Below are 15,506 nucleotides of genomic sequence, written 5' to 3' on the forward strand. Positions count from 1 at the left end.
TGCCTGGCTGCAGGGCCTTCACCACCGCATGGCCCCAGCCCTGCCACATTCCCTTCTACAACCCTGGTAGAACTCAGACCCTGTGCCATCCTTGTGCCCCCCAGCAGTCAGCCCATGGGCCTTGCTGGGGAAGCGCTGACCCTCTTCCTTCATCTTGGTGTGTAGGATGAAGAACTGGGCAGCTACCTCACATCCCTGCTAAAGAAAGGGCTCCCGCAGGCCCCCAGCTGAGGGGCTGCAGCCAGGAGCTGCTCTCAGCCCTCTTCCTCCTTTCCAGGACACTTTGGACATGCTCTGGAGGGAGGGACCAGGGATCTTGGTCTGGCCATTCCAGGGAGGGGCTTGCCTGCTCTTCAGGCAGATAGCAACACAGCCTTCTGGGCTGTGGCTGGAGCAGGGGTGGGGCTCTGGGCCTTAGCCCAGGCCCATGTGAGGTTACCCACTTCAGCACGGGGTGCCCTCGAGGCCACGCTGACTTCCCTCTGCGTGGTGGGGATTTGAGGCTGCCCTGTCTCCTCAACCAGTTGTGAGCTGTGAGGGCAGGGCTTGGGTTTTGTAGACCACTTCCAACGCCCCTCCCTTCTAAGTGCCTAGAGCAGGGCTCAGCCACAGGAGCCTGCCTTTGACGATAAGAATTAAACAAAAAGCCACCCACAGTTTGGACCTCCTTCTCTGGCTTTTATTTGTCCGTAGCAGCAACCCCTTAACTTGGGAATTGGCTCCCGTGGTCCTTTGTCTCCCCACTACACAAACCTGCTCGGACCACAGAGGCAAGTGTAGATGTGCCCACCCTGCAGTGACTGGCAGAGGGGCTGGGCCCTGCAAGGCCCCACCCTCCCGCCCTCTCTCCCACTGGCTCAGGGCAGCAGAGCCCTGCTTACAATGTGGAAGAGGCTGGGGGATGATGTGGAAGGAACCAAGGACTGCCAGCCAGGCCCTTGTGAGCAGGAATGGTTTCATTCTGTGTGGCCCCTTGCTTGGCTCAGCACACAGGACCAGGGGCCTCTCCGGGACACTTGTCACCACTTGCCCCAAGGCCTGCTTCTCCATGACTCCCCAGTGTCTGGCTGTGTCCCAGTGAGGGGCATGAGGATCCTACCATCTTGCCATCGTAGATAGTGAAGATCTTAGGCCTGCAGGAGCAGAGGCGAGCCCAGCACCAGCAGCCAGCCCGGGGTGCCCAGGGCAGGCAGATGATGGGGCTGAGGCAGGAACCCAGGCTGACCAGCAGCAGCGTCACCTGGCGCAGGTGGCCGAGGAAGGGGGTGAGGCTGGTGAGGTGTGGCAGCAGGTGTGTGAGGGAGTAGGGCAGGAAGCAGACGGCACACATGAGCGTGCTGAAGCCGAGGGTCCTGAGGGTCCTGCGGCAGCGCCAGCTCCTGCGGCCAGAAGCCACACGCCAGGCCAGCAGGGGGTAGCAACCCAGGATGATGGTGCAGGGCACCAGGAAGCCCACCATCAGCACATAGACGCTGTAGGACCCAGACCCCACATCTTCCACAAAGTTCTCAAAGCAGGAGGTGCGATTGTCAGGGCTGGTCCAGCTTAGGGGGCCACCCAAGGCCAAGGGGCTGGCCGCTCCCCAAGCAAGTACCCAGAGCAGGGCACTGGCGGCAGCCCAGTGGACCTTGCAGAGCCGGAGGCGTGTGAAGGGGTGTGCCAGCCCCACGTAGCTGTCGAGGCAGAGGCAGAAGAAAGATGTGGTACTGAGGTACATGAAGGCCCAGTGGAGGCTGGCACTCAGCCGGCACGTCTGCTCCCCAAAGCGCCAGTCACCCCCATGCAGACGGTAGTGGATCTGCAGGGGCAGGGCACATGTGAAAGCCGTGGTGGCCACCGTCATGCTCAGCAGGAGCACAGCCGTAGGGCTGGAGCGCTTCAGCCGCAAGAGGAGGCGGCTTCCAGCTACCACGTTTTCAAGCAGGCCCAGAGCAAAGACCACGCTGTAAGCCCCAGCCAGCAGCTGGTGATGGCGCCAGAACCGGGTGGCCAAGTGACTTCCTGTGTCATTCAGGGCCGTTGGCATCATAGCCAGGCAGGTCCCCGGGCCACAGCTCCAAGAACCTGTTGAAAATGTCCGGGATTTTCTCCACTTTTTGGTCACTGTGGGGTCAGCCCACCCCCAGGGCATCAGACACAGCTGTGGGGCCAAAGGGAAGGAGGGCCCAGGCCAGTTTGAGGCTCCTTGCCAGTCAGTTGTGAGAGAAGGGGTCATAAGTACCTACTACTGGTCAGGCTAGAAGGTCTGATATCCCCTCTTCTCTCTCTCACCATGCGTCTACCCCTCAGCAACTCCTCCCCATGGGAGGGCAGGCAGAGTGATGGGTGGCCCCCCCCATCTATCCCTCATCCCAGGGGAAGCCTTGTTTCCTAGGTTCTTGGCTGGGCCTGAGGCCCCCTGACCTTGGGGAAGGTGAAGCCCAGGAGGAATAGGTCTCTGCCAGCTTTTAAATGGGAACCTGGGTATCCCCTAGCCCAGTAGACCCCATTCCTTCCCTGAGGTTTACTCACAGGAGCTGGGACAAGGATCCCCTGCTGGGCTCTGCTGAGTTCTCTGAGTCACAGGAAACTTTTCAACCTCATAAAAGGGACATGACACCTCCCCCTTTCCCCCCCCCCCCCCCCCCAGGGCCTTAGGAGGCTTTCAGCCCCAAACCCACAGGAAATGATCCAAACAGCCTGGGGCTGCCTAGAAATGGGGCTCCCCAAGGGCCCTTGGGGGCCAGGAGAGTTCAGTTCTTGATGGGTGGGAGGCTAAGGGTGAGTGTGGGGTGCAGAGGTCATGGGGACACACCCGGGAGCAGTCTAAATGTCTCCCCTTTATTTGACCGAGCCAAGTTCTGGGGCACCCCTGGTCCAGTCAGAGCCCAGGCCCCTCTGGCTCATCTCCTGGACTGCAGCCTCTTGAGACAGATGGGCGATTGTACCAGTCCTTGCCAGGGCCCCAGTCTGTGAAGAGAAGGCGGAGCCCCGGATATGAGGGGAGAAAATGGGCTCCCGCTGGCCCCAGGCACCTGGAGGCCCTTGAATGTCTGTTCATATCCTGCCCCTGCTCCCTCCCTCCTCCCCCCCACTGAACTGAAAACATCTTTTGTCCACTGAGCTCCCAGTTCCACCAAGGGTTTGGGGTCCAAGAAGCCCGGGGGGTGGGGGGGGGAATCTAGGCTCAGGACCATCCACGTGGCACTCCCGCTGGGCAGGAGAGGCAGGGGCATACAGGGAAGTGGGACAGAGGCCATTAGCATGGGGCCCTGGGGAGATGCTCACCAAGGCCATCATAGTGCACAGATTTCAGGAACAGGCCCTGGGCAGGGGCCACCAGTAATCCAGGGCCACTCCGGGGGTCCTGGCTCTCCAGCTTTTCCTTCACTTGGGAGGGTGTCAAGGCCCCTAACCCCACTGCCACCAGGCATGCGGTCATCCTCCGAACCTGCAGCAAGGCTCCGAGGGTATCAGTACCAATTCCCCTCCCACCTTGCCAGGCGTAACCTCCTATTCCTATTCCACCCTTCCCCCCCCCCCCCCCCAATGGCAGCCTCAATGCTGTGGGAAGTCAGCTACCTATCACCCCTCAGTGAATGAACACCCAGTCTGGTCTAGAGGCTGGGTGACCCCAGGGAGCAAGATGGCCCTGTGCAGAGCCTGCTCCTTCATCACCACTAGGGGTCACTGTGAGCCTTGGCAATCCTCTGTGATCCCCAGCACAAAAGGGGTTGGGGGATTAGGAAATTGTTGCCTCCCACCTCTATCTCCCTGCCTGTAAAATGGACCACATACCTGTTTGTACAGGAAGGACTTGCTCTCAAACTCTATATCCCAAAACTGCACCTTCCTGCAAATGCAAATGGACTGACTTGGGGGCCCCCATTCCACCCAGAGACCCCTTACCCGCTCTCTGTTCCTAAAAGGTGTCTTGACCATTGACTGATGGAAAAAACAGATGTCTGACAGGGGGCTGAGCCAAGGCCCGGCTGGAGCCTGGAGCCCAGGTTCCCAGGTCTATCCTGGCACTAGCCTGTTTGCACCCAATCACCTTCCACACCCTTCTCTGGTCTTTTTTCCATTGATAAAATGAGTGGCTTGGGCCACATGAGTTCCAAGTTCTTCCCATTCAGCTCTAAATCCCTCCTGTCCATGTCCTGGGAGGATGGGGGGCAGTGGGAGGGAGGAGAAAAGGTGAAGTCTGATGCTCCTGGCTCCCATGCCAGAAATCCTGGCTGCTGTGTGTGGATGCCAGTTGGGCCCAGTGGCAACCTGGCAGGACATAGGCCCCTGTCCTAGCAGCCAGGCAGACCCTGCCACCAGGCCCCAGGCTGTCACACCACTACACAGGACATGGGCCAAGCAGGCAGCTGTGGAGGAACCCTGGCCAGGTCCTCTGCTGAACTCAGTTCAGTCCTATGCCCTTCACACAAATAAAGAGAGCACTGGATTCAAATCCCAGATGCGTGACCTCAGTCAAATGACTTAACCTCCCTGGGTATCAGTTTTTCCATCTGCAAAATGGGGGAGGGGTGTCTAGGTGGCGCAGTGAATAGAGCACCGGCCCTGGAGTTAGGAGGACCTGAGTTCAAATCTGGCCTCAGACACTTAACACAAAAACTAGCTATGTGACCTTGGGCAAGTCACTTAACCCCAATTGCCCTCCCCCCCCCAAAAAAAAGCACAAAAAAAAATGGGGGAAGGGGAGTTGGAATAGATTAAGAGCTGGGAAGGCCTTGGAGGCCGAGTCCAATCTAGTCTTGGAGGTGGCCCCGTGGGGGACTGTAGGTCCTGGAGTCAGGAAGAGATGAGTTCAAATTTAACCTCAGACACTTACTGCTGTGTGACCCTGGGCAAGTCACTTAAAGTCAGTTTCCTCATCGGCAAAAGGTGGGTCCTGATGTCACCCACCTCCCGGATAAGACAGTGACTGTGACGTACACAGTGCCTGGCAGACAGCAGGTGGCATATGGGTGTTAGTGACTATTTTACAGAGGAGGAAACTGAGCTCAGGGAGGTGGTTACATTACATAACTAGTAACAACAGCCAACATTTAAAAGCCCTTTAAGATCTGACAAACACTGTGAGCTTCTGAGTCTGACTTCTACACTTGATCCTCACAAGCACCTGGGAGGTGGGTGCTTCACTATCCCCATTTTGCAGAGGAGGCAGAAACTCAGGGAGGTGACATACCCAGCGTCATACAGCTAAAGCTCAGGTCTCCCTGACTCCAAGCCTGGCCCTCTGCCCGCTGGCCTGGCTGGCTGCCTGGTGACCTCTGAGCTGGTGATTCCCCCATTCTAGAGTGGCAGCCATATACAGGGTGCTAGGCTGCAGGAGCTCTGGAACAGTCTAGAAAACGTGGCTCTAGAACACACCAACTCAGGGGCTGATCTGGGCTGGGGCCTGGCATGGATGATGAGGGGAAAGGGGGCTCCACCGAGAGCCCCAAGATACCAGAGGGGCCCTTCATTTTACCGATGCCAGAAAGGAGAAACAGTGACTTGTTCTAAGATACAGAGTATCACCGACCCCACACCACCATCAGCAAAGGCCTCTAAATTACCCGTTCTCCCTACTGCCTACGCATGGATGAATAGGGAGCTAATGACGCCTGGCATACCATAGGTGCTTAATACAAGCGTGGCCAACAGGGATGTGGGGGAGGGGCTGTTTCTAAGACACCAGGTTGGGCAGTGCCAGGCACTGGTCTTGCTGCCTGCCCCCGCCCAGTCATGTTGGTGCCTTCCAGCCCTGTGGTGGAGTGTCTGAGCCCAAAGGAAGATGGATGAGGGCCCAGTCATGCACCCCCCTCCCCATGGGCACCTGCCCCTCACTGGCTGCCGAGGCCAGAGGACAGAGCATCTTTTCTGGCCTCTTCTCCCCTTCCCACCCCCACCACATCTGGCACAGAGACTCGGCTCCCCTCTTCCTGGTCCTAGGAGAAAGGCTCTTTCTACAGCTACCCGGCCTGCACCTGCCCTGAGGGGCAGAGCCCACCCCTACCCTGCCAGGGAAGCTGATGGTACCAGACAAGGCCCCCGAATGCTCCCAGATTTCAGCGATTTAACCACTGACTTCCTCAATTTACAGAAAGGGAAGTGGGGCCCAGGGAGAGGAAGGGACTTGGCCAGGGCTTCGAGGCCATGTGTGAATCCAAACTTCCCAGAACAAATCCCCGAAATAAAAGAATTTGTTCTGTAAGACTTGGATGGAGTCAAGAGGCTGCACTCGAGGACCCAGAGGACCACACTTGGCCTCGAGGCTGCAGCTTCCCCACCCCCGGACTTGACCAAAGCTACACAGAAGATGATGGCAGAGCTGGGCCTAGAAGTGATCTCCTGGATCACTCTAGGGGTTTTGCTGGTTGGTTTCCCGCCTCCATAGATCTTATATCTAGTTGTGAGTCGGCCAAACTAGGCACAGGGCTAGGAGTTCAACTGAGGCAGACAGGTCAGGAGGTCAGAGCATAGGACCCAGATTCAAATCTGGCCATTATCACTCCCAGCATGTCTTTGGGTAACTGCTCTTGCCTCAGTTTCCCCTCTAGGCCTCTTAGATCGTTCCAGCTCTAAAGCCACAATTCCTCTGAGTCAGAGACAGAAGCATTAGAAAGCAGGAGGGGACCACAACCACTGGTCTGATACCTCCTCCCCAATGGACTTCGAATCAGGACCAGAAGCAGGGTCACGGGAGCAAGGAAGCCGTGTTCTGGGCAGGGGCTAGGGCTGTCGGGCCCAGGCTAGACAGAAGATCAGAATGCTGCCAAGGTGGTCAACAAGTCCCAGGTTTCTCTACCTGGCTGCGTGCCAGACACTCAGGAGAGGTCAAAGGGAAAGAACCCCAAACCCCCTTCTCCAGGTTCAGAACCAAGCTGGGCCCCAGCAAAGTCCTCGAGGGGACAGATCTTAAGCCAACTCTCCCTCTTGGACCCTCTCCCACCCAAAGGGTCACTTCGGAAGCTATCTCTATGGCCTGAGAGGCACCAAGGGTGACACAGGCCCCTGTCTATCTTCCAATCTTTCTTCCATTCCCAGAGGAGGAACCGTGAAGCCCAGAGGAAAGGAGGTAGGCAAAAAGAAAGGCAGACATTATTTGCCTACAGGCTCTGGCATCGACCCCAGTGTTGAGGGGGTGGTGGGGGGGGGGGGGGAAGAGACAGGTGATGGGGATGCATCCTCAATGAGTGGCTCCCATTTGCAATTCAGCTGGAGGATGGGGCCTCAGAGAGGCTTTCATGGTTGCTAGGCAACCCCCGAGAGCCCCAGTCCCCCCCCCACCCCCAAATCCCTTCTGTGAATAGACAAGCAGCCAATTGAGAAAGGGGGCAGGAGGGGAGGGGGGGCAGTCCAGAGGAACAACTGAACGGTTTTTCCTCAGCCTAGGTTCTCCTGCCTGCCCACCAGGGTCAGCACGGACTCCACCCCCAGCCTTCACTTAAGCCAGGAGCTGGATTCCCTGGGATCCTGGGATCTGCTGGAGGGTCTCCAGGGTCACTACATCCATCCCTCTGTCTCTGGGTGAGGCCTCCCACCCCCAGCTCTCCACTTGATCAGCTCTAGAGCTAAATTTAGCCTGGCTTCCACCCCCAAGTCACAGAGCATGAAATGGAATTTGTTGGAGCTAGGTACCCAGGGGCGGTAGGGGGGTGGTGGTGGAGGGGGGCACAGCTGTGAACACAGGCCTTAGCAACTCCCCCCCCAAGACAGGCCTGGCTTAGCTCTGCCACTGATGCCCTGTGAGGATGGAACATGGGGAGGAAGGACGGGAAAAAGCCAACTGCAAGGGCCAAGGCCTGAGCTCAGCGTGTCCAGGACCCAGGGCCTAGCCCCGACACCAAGATCTCCCAGGACAAGGGATTCCCCTCCATACCCCTGCTGCTCCGAGTGACAGGCTGGCTTAGGGCTTTGCTAAGTGTCCTGGGTGAGGGGCGGCTAGGTGGTGCAGTGAATAGAGCACTGGCCCTGGAGTCAGGAGGACCTGAGTGTCTTGGGTGCTACCCAGATCCGGTCCTTGGTGTGAGAAGACTAGGGATGCCATCAACGCCCTCCCCCAAAGCAGGTACCGAGGCCAGAGAGAGCCTAAGGGATGAGCTCAGAACTCATCCACCTGGATGGCCATGGTCTCCCCAAAGGCTGCTATTCAGGATGTACCCTCCCCCCAGCTCTGCCCATTCCTCTGGGCAGGCTGGGCCTGGTGCTTCAGCCACACCTGGCTGGCCCCAGGACACAAGACATTAGGGAGGCCTTGGACCAGGGGCAGCACTGCCCCCTCCCCAGGACGAAGCCTTCCTTGCCATGCAGCCATATACTCCACTGCTCTGAGAGTTAGGGTCCCACAGGGCAGGGAACCCATCTGGTCCTGCAGATGTAATCCCCTCCAGGGAGACCTGAGAGCCCTCCCTGGCTCTGGGGACCTGGTGTCTGAGAGACAGAAAGGCTGTGGAGTTGAATTAAGATATGGCCCAGCCCCTGTTCCTAGGGAGACTCCAGTGTCCCAGTCTGAGAAGGTGACCAGGTCCTTACCTCTTCTCCTGGGGATGGGTGAAGGGGCTGGCCGGTGCAGGTACCACAGAGGCCCGGAGCAGTGTCTTGACAGGGTTCTGCCAATTATTCTCACTTGCTGGCCTAAAGGCCTGGAAGTTGTGGGTGCCTTGGAGATACTGGGCGGCCTCCTGCATGGCTGCCACATCCAGGTGACTGTGGGCAGAGGAGGGTGGGAAGCTGTGAGGGCATTCTCCCTACCCAAGGCCTCTGCCCAGCCCAGCCCAGCAGCAATGAAGAAGGGACAGAAAATGCTCCCTCCTCCCCCCTCCTCTGATTACAGGCTAAGCAGGGAGGCCGCAGTACTGGTACTTACTCAGCCTTGACTGCCCAGCACCGGTTCCGCTCAAACACAGACAGCATGTCCAGGGAGCAGCCGGTTGCCACCCGGTACAGGTAGGTCCTTGATGTGGCTTCAAAGCGAGCATGGAAGTCATTGGGGGCCCGAAAAGCTCGGATTACCCTGGAAGGGCAGGTACAAGGATTAGACTCTGGGCAGAACTTCAAGCATCCAAGATGAGATGAAGGAAGTCGCAGAAGATGGGAGGATACACTGGTCCCCTGCCCCTGCCCACCTCCCCAAGCTAGGACAGCCAGTGCAGGGGCAGGAGATGAACAAGAGGACCACGGTGACTGACTCAGTGCTTGGGTCCAGCAGGTTCTGGGCTGTGGCCCTCTACTCAGAACCAGCTTTAAAAGACCCTGAGGCTGGGGGACTTCCATACCAATCTATCAACTGATCACCAAGAACTAACAAAGTGCCTACTATGTGTTAGGCACAATGCTAGAGACAGGGAAACAAAGGTAAAGAATGAAAGGCTCCCTGCCCCCAAGCTGCCTACATTCTAATGGGGGAAACAAGTGTATACAGAACAAGAACAGAAAATCAGTGCAGGTCATTAAGGAGGGGAGGAAGGCTGGGTCAGAAATGAAACCAGGGATTCGAAGGGATGGCTTTGACAGGGAGGAAGAGCCTTAGGGAGATGGGAGATGGCTGGGAAAGGCAGCAAAAAGCAATGAGGCTGACTGGTGTAGTGGGCAGAGAACCCGTCCCAAAGCCAGAAAGGCCTGGGTTCCAATCCCACCCTGACACAGACTAGCTATCTGACCGGTCAAATCAACTAAGCTCTTATATACCAACGGTGTCAAACTCAAAGAGGAGTGGGGACTGCTAATCAGTTCATGAGGAGCCCTGCAGGGCAGGGACTGGCTTAGCTTCAACATGTTATTATCTTTGCTTTATTGGGTATTTATGTCTTTTGTTAAATATTTCCAAATGACATTTTAACACAGTTTGGGCTGCACTTGTAGGCCACGTGCTGGCCTGTGGGGCGAAACGTTTTCCTTCGGGCAGAACCCCATAGGACTCTAGGTCACAGAGAAGGTGCTGACTAGCACCGGTGAAGGGAGTGTCCTCACCCGGGAGTTCCCTACATGAACGGTATCACAGATTGAGTCACTCTGGAAAGGCAGGCTAGAGCCAGGCTGGAGAGGTCTTTAGCAGGAGTTTCTATCTGACTCTAGAGAGAACAGGGATCCATGGAGTAGGGGAGTGACATGGTTAGATCTATGCTTTAGGGAGATCACACTGGCAGCTGAGTAGAGGGGTATTCCTGATCTATTGGAGGCTGGATGGGAGGGAGGAGGGACTGAGACCAGCAGCTACAGCAACAGTCCAGGTTTGAAGGGATGAGGGCCTGCACCAGGGTGGGGCAGGAGCAGAGGAGAGAAGGGGGCATATTCCAGAGATGTTATGGAGGTAAAACCAACATCGACAAAAGACTGGATTGGGGAGGGGAGAAAGAGTGGGGAGTCAGCAAGAACACCAATACTGGGGGCCAGGGTGACTTGGAGGGATGGTGGTACCCTAACCAGTGACAGGGAAGTTTGAGAGGAACAGGCTTCGGGATAAGGGTATGCCAAGTCTGAGATGTCTACAGGACACAAGCCTTGGAGAGGTGCTGGACAGACTGGCATTGTGACCCACCTGCCTCTACACACATCCTGGCCTCCCACTCCAGGCCCTCCCAAAGGTGGGCCACGGCTATCTCCTGCTCTCAGCAATTTCAGGAAGGGGCTGTCGGCAACTCCTGGTGCTGATCCTTGCTTTACCTGAGAAGTTCTTTCTAAGACAGAGCCATACGAGGCTGAGGTATTTGGGGAGACCTCAAATCTTTGGGGCTGACATCAAGGATGGCCAGGTCCCTCGAGCTTGGCAAAACTGAGGATTTGATCATGGGGGACCAAGGGGAGAGGGTAAGCCCAGGCCCCTCCAAAACTTGGAACAAGACTGTGCCTTGAGGAATATACATTAATGGAATAAAGATGGTCTAGCCCATGTCTGTGAGATGACAGGGCTTCTGTACCTGATGTCAGGGTGCTCAAGGTGCTGATTGAGGGCCAAAGTGAGGATGTCAGGGGAGAAAGGGGGCCGGCCAGTCAGGCGCTGAATGTCCAGATGGGCAGAGTTCCCAAGAGCATGGACACCGGTGTCTGTTCGGCTGGAGATGTAAAACTTGACTGGTGTGACAGACCTCAGCCGCTCTGCAGCTTTCTGAGAGTGGATAGGATGCAGGTGAGGCAGAGGTCCCAGAGACAGCCTTCCCCGGCCCCCCAATCTGGAATCCCCATAAACCCTGGGCTAGAATCCTGGCCCTGCTCCTAACCAACTAGTTCTGTGACTCTGGATAAGTCTTTCCCCAGTCTGAGCCTCAGTTTCCTGCTCTGTAAAGTGAACAGGCTGGGTCCCGTGATCTTTAAGCTCCCAGCCTGGAGTCCTATGGTCCAATGCACCCACAGGCTGGAAGGTGTCCAGGGATCTAGAGGAATCTCACACCATGGTGGGATTGGGGGAGAGCTTGTGCTTTCCAAGGATCCATTCACTCGCTCACAGGCCCTGCCTCAAACTTAGATGCCTTGGTACAATCTGTGTCCATGGGGATCCAGGGGCCCCAGGACTTGGCAAAAGTTCAAGCCCCTTCCCCCTTCAGTAACCTGTTTCCAGACAGCACGAGGTCATTTTGTCCATTCCCCTGCCTCCAAGTGGGGCACCAGCATCTAGTCCCATCCCCCATACAAACAGAGACTTTAATCAAAGCGCAGGGTTGGGAGGTTGACAATAAAGATGGCATTTGCACCCACATGCCGGCCAAACCAGACCACTGACTGTTCCATCTCCAGCCTCATCCCCTTTGTGCAGACTACTGCCCACACCTGGAATGCCCTCCTCCCTCATGGCCGCCTTTATGGCTCCCTCAGTCACATGCTGCCCCTATGGAGAAGCCTCTCCTGATCCCCCACCCCCTCCCCAGACACTTCCCCAAACCATTCTGTGTCTACAACCTGGACAGCAACACCTCACTCACCTCCAGAAGATTCTGGACTCCGACCCCCTGTCTGGGTTGTTTGATAGCCATGACCCCACTGTAGGGGGGGGGGTGGAGAGAGAGAGAGAGAGACAGAGACAGACGGGCACACACACAGACGGGGAGAGAGAGAAAGAGAGACAGAGTCACACAGAGAGAGACAGAGACACAGAGAGAGAGACAGAGGGACAGAGAGGGAGGAAGGAGGGAGAGAGAGAAAGAGTCACATAGAGAGAGAGAGAAACAGAGAGGGGGAAGGGAGGAAGGGAAGTGAAGGAGAGACAGAGAAGGGAAAGAGAGGGAGGAAGGGTAAAGGGGGGGAGAGGTAGAGACAGAGAGAAAGACAGGGGGAAGGAGGAGAGAGACAGAAGGAGAGAGAGAGAGAGAGAGAGAGAGAGAGAGAGAGAGAGAGAGAGAGAAAGTTAGTCATAGCCATACATCACTCCCACCTCTCTGGAGCACAGAATGTCAGAACTGGGAAGAATGCATAAGCCAGTTTAAACCCCTCAGGTTAGAGATAGGTAAACTGAGGTCAGGGGGTGCTCCCCACCCTGGCCTGAGGTCCCCTCAGGTCCCAGAAGGCAGAGGCTGCTCCCAGCGCCTCCCAGGTGCCTGGCACACAGAGAGCCAGTGCCCTGGGTTGTTACTATCAGCACAGGGGCCACCTCTCCTTATGAGGTCATTCTTTTTCCTCTTGACTTTCTTTCGCTCTGGGAGCCTCCAAGATCCCTCAGGTGCCCATCTCTGGCTTCTCAGCCTTGGGGCTCTTCTTTGGAACCCTGAGTCCAAACCCCAGGGGGAGAAAGATAGTGCATGCCAAAGATGGTTTTGGGCAGCGGCCCCTTTTCCCTGCCATGGAAGGCTGGGCACCCTATGAGGACCCTGGCCTAGACCTTCTCATGCTGTATGGCTGTGTAAACAGAGGATACAGACTTCCTCCGACCCTCTCAACTAGGCCCTCACTGCTGCACAGCCATCCTTTTGTCCTTCCCTATCTATTCTGGCAAGTTACTGTTCATATGACCTTGGGTGAATGATTTCTCCTCCCTGGGCCTCAGTCTCCTCATCTTTAAAATGAAAAGGTTGGATGAGATGGCTTTTGAGGTCCTTTGCAGCTTGAGAGTTATGAACTCTGTTATAAAGGGTTTCAAATTGTGACCTCAAGATCCCTTTAACCCTCTTAAAAATGACTGAATACACCCCGCTCTCCAAGAAAGAACTTTGCTTTATGTGGGTTTTCTCTATCCATATTTACCATATCAGAAATGAAAATATCTTAGTATTATTAAGAAAAAAGTTTTAGCTCAAGGAATCCCTGAAAAGGTCTCAGGAGCCTCCAGGGGTCCCCAGACCACACTCAAGTGCATGCCGATAACTTCTATTTCCAAGCCACCTCAACGCTGGCTTGCGGCTTACTTCACTGAAGGAACTGAAGCCGCCCACCACCAGTTCCTTGTCTTTCCCCAGTCTCCACTTGCAATCACCTGCCCCAGCTCAGAGGATAAGGGGCCCTTCTCTTTGCCCTCTGCTGTGCTGTGTGTGTGCTGGCGCTTTCTGGCTCCTCCCATGGCCTACCCCTTCCACCTTCCCTTCTCTAATTCCCAAACTCTTTTTATCCTCATCGCCATAAACACAACAACCAGATTGTGGCCAAATCTAAAAAAGCCTGCTTTGACATCCCCTCCAGCGAGTGCCCTACCTCTCCCCTTTGAGAGGAAAACAAAGCTCTTGGCGTTTTTTTTCCACCTTTATTTTCTCACCTCCCGCTCACTTCTCAAGCCCCAGAAATCGAGCTGCCCACCCCTCTACTGCTGAAACTGCTCCCCAAGGCCGCCAAGGATTATTTGTTGGCCGGATCTTAGGTCTGGTTAACCTTCAGTGGTTGGACACCAGTCACCGCCCCCTCCTCCCTGGGTTTTGGTACATGACTACTGGTCATGGGCTTCCTCAGCTACTCTGTAGAAGTACTGGGTTTAATCACCATCTCTACAAAGATGACTCCCAGAGTTATATTGGTTGCTGTTCATAACCCCATTTAGGGTTTTCTTGGCCAAGATACTGGCGTGGTTTGCCATTTCCTTCTCCAGCTCATTTTACAGAGAAGGAAACTGAGGCAAACTGGGTTAAATGACTTGCCCAGGGTCATACACCTATTGAGTATCTGAGGTCAGATCTGAACTCAGGTCTTCCTGACTCCAGGCCCAGTGCTCTATCCACCACTTAGCTAGCCCTATATATCTAGCCCTAACCTCTCTCCTAAAGACTGGTCCTACATCTCCATTTGCCTACCGGTCCAATATCTCTATCTGGGGGTTCCACTGGCTTTTGGTAGGCACAGTAGATAGAGCAATGGGCCCAGAGTCAGGAAGACCTACATTCAAATCCAGCCTCAGACGCTTACTAGTTGTGTGACCCTGGGCAAGTCACTTTACCCTCTTTGCCTCGGTTTCCTCATCTGTAAAATGAACTGGAGAAGGAAATGACAAACCACTCCAGTATCTCTGGCAAGAAAACTGAAAACGGGGCCAAGAAGGGTCAGACAGCTGAAAGAGTAAACAACAAAATACCTAAAACAGAACTCATTTTCCCCCAACCCTCCCACTACCCTAATTTCTCTGTGTTCAGAACACCCCTCTCCCTTTCTAATCCAGTCCAATTCAATCCACACATCAAGCGGATCCTATGTACCCGGCATGGTGCCAAGCACTAAGCTATAGTTACTAAGACAATCTTCCTCTTTCCAGCCACCAAGGAGTCCCTCTGGACTCCTCACTGCGCATCATCTCCCACCTCCAATTTGAGGCTACAGCTTGTGGTCCCTGCTTCCTCTCTGCCTCCCCCACTCCCACCCAGGGCTGAGCCCTCAGCATCCCTGCAGCAGCCCCTTAGATGGGTGTTGCTATTTCCATTCCCTCCCCTCTCCAATCCACAGCCGCCAAATAGGTGTGAGCCTCTCCTTCCCCTACTCCAGAAACTCCAGGGGCTCCCTCCTCCTCTGCGATACAAGGCAGGTGTCTCCTTTTGGCTCCTGAAGCCCTTCCCAGTCTGGTCCCAACTTATCTTTCCAGCCAGATCAGACATTCCAGCCAAACTGGTCTCTTGCTGTTCCACATATACGACAATCCGTCTTCCATATTGATTTGTGCAGACTTTCCCCACATATCCAGAATGCTTTCCCTCTTTATCTCCTCCTCCTGGAATCCCTAGTTCCCTTCTGAACTCATTTTGAGCTATTACCTTGATACTAGGCTAGTCCTTAACCCTCCCACCTCCAAATCACTTTTTGTCCATTTCACATTTATTTATCTGTATATGTGTCATGAGGCAGCTGGATGGTTCAGTGGGTAGAGCACTAAGCCTGGAGTCAGGAAGAGCTGAGTTCAAGTCCACCCTCAGACACTTACTAGATGTGTGACCCTAGGCAAGTCATTTAACCTGCTTGTGTTAATCCACTGGAGAAGGAAATAACAAACCTCTCTAGTGTCTTTGCCAAAAAACTCCAAAGACAGTGTTTATGGTTCACAGAATCAGTCAACACATATTTATTAAGCACCTACTATGTACTAGGTGTAATGTAATACCAAGCAAAGGCAACTTCCCAGGTTCAAAATACCA

At 55.2% G+C, this 15,506-nt stretch overlaps 2 protein-coding genes across 10 annotated transcripts in view; one reads left to right on the top strand and one right to left on the bottom strand.

The window, feature by feature from the left end:
- Nucleotides 1–657, top strand: part of INTS11 (integrator complex subunit 11) — a 28,332-nt gene extending 27,675 nt beyond the window's left edge. For all 5 annotated transcript variants that reach the window (XM_069078983.1, XM_069078988.1, XM_069078985.1 and 2 more), the window contains exon 18: nucleotides 166–657. In XM_069078983.1, coding sequence (XP_068935084.1) covers nucleotides 166–231 — 66 coding nt within the window. In that variant the 3' untranslated portion in view covers nucleotides 232–657. The remainder of the gene's footprint in view (nucleotides 1–165) is intronic.
- PUSL1 (pseudouridine synthase like 1) overlaps nucleotides 658–15,506 on the bottom strand; it is a 16,947-nt gene continuing 2,098 nt past the window's right edge. For 2 of the 5 annotated variants that reach the window (XM_069078978.1, XM_069078979.1), the window contains exons 2-8: nucleotides 11,892–11,949; nucleotides 10,893–11,080; nucleotides 8,843–8,989; nucleotides 8,509–8,682; nucleotides 3,778–3,832; nucleotides 3,268–3,430; nucleotides 658–2,064 (exon numbers count right to left, since the gene is read on the bottom strand). In XM_069078978.1, coding sequence (XP_068935079.1) covers nucleotides 983–2,064; nucleotides 3,268–3,430; nucleotides 3,778–3,832; nucleotides 8,509–8,682; nucleotides 8,843–8,989; nucleotides 10,893–11,080; nucleotides 11,892–11,949 — 1,867 coding nt within the window. In that variant the 3' untranslated portion in view covers nucleotides 658–982. Of the gene's footprint in view, nucleotides 2,065–2,799; nucleotides 2,950–3,267; nucleotides 3,431–3,777; nucleotides 3,833–8,508; nucleotides 8,683–8,842; nucleotides 8,990–10,892; nucleotides 11,081–11,891; nucleotides 11,950–15,506 lie in introns of those variants that run through there. The other 3 variants (XM_069078981.1, XM_069078982.1, XM_069078980.1) reach the window with 3 other exon arrangements.

This window comes from Petaurus breviceps, unplaced genomic scaffold (genome assembly GCF_028583685.1).
Source record: "Petaurus breviceps papuanus isolate PSGF00001 unplaced genomic scaffold, PetGlider_PUasm1.0 91041, whole genome shotgun sequence".
Lineage (NCBI taxonomy): Eukaryota > Metazoa > Chordata > Mammalia > Diprotodontia > Petauridae > Petaurus > Petaurus breviceps.